Source organism: Brassica oleracea, chromosome C4 (assembly GCF_000695525.1).
Source record: "Brassica oleracea var. oleracea cultivar TO1000 chromosome C4, BOL, whole genome shotgun sequence".
NCBI classification, from domain to species: domain Eukaryota; kingdom Viridiplantae; phylum Streptophyta; class Magnoliopsida; order Brassicales; family Brassicaceae; genus Brassica; species Brassica oleracea.
The window spans coordinates 46430449-46435791 of record NC_027751.1 but is presented as its reverse complement, the minus strand read 5'-3'; the positions used below and the strand labels follow the sequence as shown (position 1 = coordinate 46435791).

At 35.3% G+C, this 5343-nt stretch overlaps 1 protein-coding gene across 1 annotated transcript; it reads right to left on the bottom strand.

The window, feature by feature from the left end:
- Window positions 1-1309: 1309 nt before the first annotated feature.
- Window positions 1310-1589, bottom strand: LOC106341571 (CLAVATA3/ESR (CLE)-related protein 4). Its single transcript, XM_013780308.1, has one exon. The coding sequence runs from the start codon at window positions 1557-1559 to the stop codon at window positions 1311-1313; it is 249 nt and encodes an 82-aa protein (XP_013635762.1). The 5' UTR covers window positions 1560-1589; the 3' UTR covers window position 1310.
- Window positions 1590-5343: the final 3754 nt, after the last annotated feature.

Here is a 5343-nt window from a genome sequence, read left to right as displayed (position 1 = left end):
ACGAATATGTATTTCGTTATTCTTCTTGTTAGATCGACGTTATGCTACATAAACATGTTTTCTTGTAGTTGTCAATGCATGGCTTTGCACACACATACACTAAATATTTCATGTATATGATATATATATATCAAGCTTAGTTAGGATCCAATTTATTGAAACAGTTGGAGTTGAGTTTTTAATCTCTTGTTTCCATAATAATCAAAAGATAAGAGAAGAGAGAGAGTAGAGAAGAGTTCTACTATGAAGACATTTTAGAACCCCACTATAAATCCACATAACACTTGTAACCTATAAATTAGTTGGATTTTGTATTTTACAATTAACTTTAATTTGTCTAATTAAAGCTTACTAAAATATTAATATTTTTTGGTTTAGAAAACTATTTGCAGTTCTTATTGATAATGTTGCTCTTAGTCAAGTTACGGTAGAATTCTAAAATGCGCCAAGTTGGTGCGATAATTTTCTTTGTTTTAGGATATACATAGCAATAGAGAGAGAGAGAGAGAGAGAGAGAGAGAGAGAGAGAGAGATGCATGCGTGCAAGTGTACTTTCTGAGTAACATATGTGGTAGCATCCACTTTCGACTGATTACGATTTTTGTCGTGGCATACATCTATGCAACGATAGTAGTGGGATTATTGAATAGAGAGTACGTACTCCACGCTAAAAAGTATTGAATAATGCCTTCCTTTATTTACTTTGATGAGTGATTAGCAAAGCCTGTTCGTTTTAAAATATCTTCGAAATATCCTAAGTAGAGCAGCAGGGAGTAAAATTTTTATTAGAATAGCATAAATTAATTAGAAATGTAGCTTTTACTGCCGAGACTTCAAAATTTGTAATGGTTTAATTTTAAAATGCAATCAGTAGAAATCAATATGTGCTTGTTATAATCTGATACTATATTTGAACTGTAATAAGTTGAACGAAATTAGATTCTGAAATGATATAATTGAACCCATGGACTTGTGCATGGTGGTCATTTAACTAACCATCTGTACTAATTTAAGACAAAAAAGAGAGATATATCATATTCCATTCCTCATAGTTTTTGGTAAACACAAAAGAAACCCGGTTAATATTAAAAGAAGGACAATGATCTAGTACGGCTTGGTTTAGATGAACACACAGACATTCTATTTCAAGATAGTTTGACGTCAATGTTAATAAGATGGTAACCTTAGGGTTACAATTAAGCAAAAAAAAAAGAAAAACCTTAGTGTTACACCACAGACCTTATGCAAAGCCTCTATTGACGTTACAAGCGTGAAAACCTCACCAAAGGATATACCAATTACACACGGTTTTAGTGATGTCTAGGGTCCGGTCCACCCGGGCTAAGTCGTTTTGAATCAAGGGTATGGCCTAGGACTGTTTCCTCGCCTTTAGATCTCACCTTCATCTCTTCTGATCTTCTGAGAAGTTCTCTCATCATCTTTCTTATGTTCCCCGAATCTGAAGGCCTCTCTTCCCCAACCAGTGGCCGGCATTGATGCACCGAGAGCTCGGGTAGAAGCAAGATAAGGCAAACCCATAACTTGATGAAACTTGCCATATTCAGTTAATTGTGGTTAATCCTGCTTAAACTTATCCTTCTTAGAGCTAGTCAAATGTGATATCCTAGATGCTTCCATCTATAGGTTTATATATAGTTGAGCCATTTCTTAATGAATGTTGACCTGTCTAACTAATCTAAATGTGTATTATAAACAACTTAAGAAAACTATATTAGATGCACTGGTTATCGAAACATTGTGATTAAATTAAGATTTTTTTCCCGTTTAAGTGTGAGCTGCGATGATCATATATGCACTAAGTTGGGATCTAGTCAGATGAAGTTTAGCTTGTCATTTAATGCCTACAAATCGAACCACAAGATGTCATTTCCCTTTTCCCACGAGTTATTGAAAGGCCGTTTTTGCTGTGAAAGGCCCCTCTACATATAAACCATTTATATTTTATAAAACTAAACATTTCCATGTAATTATTTTCTTAATTTTATACATTAGAAGGACGATGCAGTATAATTTATGTTCTATGGGACAATTTATAGAATAAGTCTAACAGATTATTAATTAATTTGTAGGAAAACATATTAGAGTTTCTAGTTCAAGTCCAAATATTCTTGACTTGCTTAATAATTAAATACGTTCAATAAAAAGATATAATCATATAGATGGAGGGTTCAATAGTTTGGTTCTGTTCCTTTTCACTCTTTCTGTTTAATTTATTCATCATAATTTTTTATAATTAAAAGATTTTCCATTTGAAACCCCAAAAATGGGCAATTCGGTCAATTATGAAGCGGATCCAACAAACTTGGTACAGCCATGAGCAGCGGATTCCGAATCCGAGAGAGTACACAGCCAAGTTGCGGGCACAACTCCGAATCTGTCATCTTCTTCACCACGCTTATTTTTTCTTTTTTACTACTTGATTTACTAAATTAATTTTCTTCTTTATGCTTAGTTTTGGGTTTCTTTATGCGTAAGCACCATTCTGGTTAAGAGGGAGATCATAAAGGATATCACAACGACGTCAGGAAAACACTAATATGAGATAAAAAGAGGTAGAACAGACATTATCAAGCAGATCATTAGCTATGAAGAGGAGGAGATACCAATTCTTCCATGAGTTAGTGAGCCGAGTGCATTTCAAGTGTCGTATTTGCTAAGTTTTTTAGAAAATCTAGTAATCCTTTTTTTTGCTCCTAATATAGTCTCTGTCTTAAAATGTACGAAGAGTCAAAAAAATTTCAATGCAAAAGAAAATTCTCTGATCACGTTTTCCTCAGAGATTATGTAGACCTCATTTTTCCACTTGCCAATCAGCATATACATAGATATATGCCGACTTTTTTTAGGAAATTTGTTAACTGCAAACACTATGCCGGAACACACATACTTCATCTCACGCTTTGAACGATTTTGATTACATATTTCAATTTGAAGTTATAGGTAGTTTACCAACAGTAATGGGATTCTTCTCAAGCCAAGAGGAAAAGTTTCACGGGCCGGATGGTTAGACCATGATTAGCCCCAGTCTTTTAACTGGGGTTTTTAGCTTCGGCGAAAAGACGGTTCTTACATAAGAAAAGCTAAGAACCGTCTCTTAAAAAAGATATATAAGAGTTGTCTCTTAACCGAAAAGTGTAAAAAAAAATGTATAAAAAAATATCAAATCATGAGTTAATAATTCTGGCTAAGAGACCAGGATTAATCATGCCCTTAGGCCATCTGCACCTGAGGCCATCTACAGCGGTAAGAAACTCTTCTAAATGTCTGAAAACATACTTTAACATGTAAATTATAATTTCCACTTAAATGATGACACCTGGGTGAAACGTTTCTTTATCAGAGACTTTCGTCTCTTTAGGAAAAGCTGATTGTTCGCTTCTCCCTTTCTTTTTGCTTAAATGGTAATTATTACTCATTAAGTTATGTAAGAAACTTGGTCAGAGACCTAACGATGTGCATGCCCTTATGTAAAAGAGTTCTTAAGGCTTATTTTGCTGTATTCACAAATGGTGTGACCGGTAATCAAGGGAACGAAGAGAAACATTACATTCCTTAATGTTTCTTAAAAAAGTTACCATTCATGAGAAATACTTTTTTCTTTTAATTCTCTCTCGTTTCTTTTTTGTAGAGAATTATAATGTAAATTTGTTCTTTGTTAATTTTGATAAGAAACCATAATTCCTCGTCATTCCCAATTTTATTTATTTTCCTATTCATTCCTAATGCTTCTTCAATGGTTACCAGTCAGTTAATAAAATGACTTAAAAGAGTTCTGTCTCAATTTCGATTCTCTTCATTTCTTATTTGTCCAAAGTTTTTTTTTTGGGATACCCATTCTGATTTATAAATTTGAAAGTTTTTACATCATTGGTTTCTTAAAACATAAATTACAGCAAGTGGAGTATTTTCTGAAACTTTTGTGAAGCAAGATCATGGCTCAAGAAATTACTCTGCTATCCGAACTTCTTTATCCTTGCACTCTATTAAACCAGATGGTATAGATGTGTGTTTTGAGAGATGGTTTGAAATGGTTCCTGAAGTAATTGACCGAGAAGCTGTAGAATTTTTTTCTTCCTTATCCAGTGAGAAGAGCTTTGCACGTAGCTGGAGAAAAACGTCTCTCACAATTAATTGTGATGGCCGCAAGAGTGATGATTGTAACCTGGAGTTCCTTTCTTTCCAGAGAAAATAAATTGCAGCCTGAAAAAGAAGTTTCATAACAGTTTTAAACTTTCCATCTACTTGACATGAAATGATCCAACGCACAACCTCCTCAAGTCTTGATGGAATCTGCAACCCACTCCTTTCAAACAATCTGCTAGAAACAATGGAAGCATAATCACACTAAAAAAAATGTGGGCAGTTTATTCATTGCCTACACCACATAGCAGGCAAGTAGGAGGAACATCAATCCCCCAAGTGATCAATTTATCTCTAGTCATCATTCTATCTCTCATAACAAGCCATGTGATAAAAGCATGCTTTTTTTTCTAAAGTTCATTCCGTTTGTCATCCAAATTCACAACATCAAATGAATGCTAATAAATAACGTACACATATGCGGTTTTGTGAATGTTCTTATTGATATCTTGCATATTTACATTGTTTTATCCATTTATTCATGTGCATTTTCATCATATAGATTAGGATTTAGTCATGTCTAGGTTGCATTTTGCATACATATGTCTCTATTAGGTATTGGAGTACCACATGGAGTTCCTGGAGACATTTGGGTGCATTTGGAGCTCAAAGGAGGTGATTAGAGTGATCTTTGGACGAGCACTGCCTGGAACGACTTCCCGGAGCGACTACATGAAGTCGTTGTGCACCACATCCCGGAGCGACTTTCCCAGAGCGAGTGCACGAAGTCGCTCGCGTTTTCACGTCCGGAGACACACAGATTTGACCCTGGAGCGACCTCCCAGAGCGACGTGCCGAAGTCGCTCCCGATGTTCAGAGCGACCTGTTGGAGCGACACACCAAGGTCGCTCGCGTCCTCTCGTCCGGAGACACCAAAATCGGCCCTGGAGCGACACCTGCAAGTCGCTCCGCGTTATTTTGCTGCCGAAAATTATGATTTCTCGGGGACCTTTTGGTCATTTGTATGCACGTTTTGCAATTCCAAAAAAAACTATGTTTTAATACTTTGTAAGCCATTGGAGGCTGGATATCTTTTTTTTTGAAAAAACCACCAAAAACCTCTTGAAAAGTTTATCTCTTTGATTCCTTTGATCATATGTTATCCTGTTGATTTCTAATCTATTATCTATATTTTTCTACATGATTAATCTGAAATCCAATATGGATTTAAGAGGAATCATG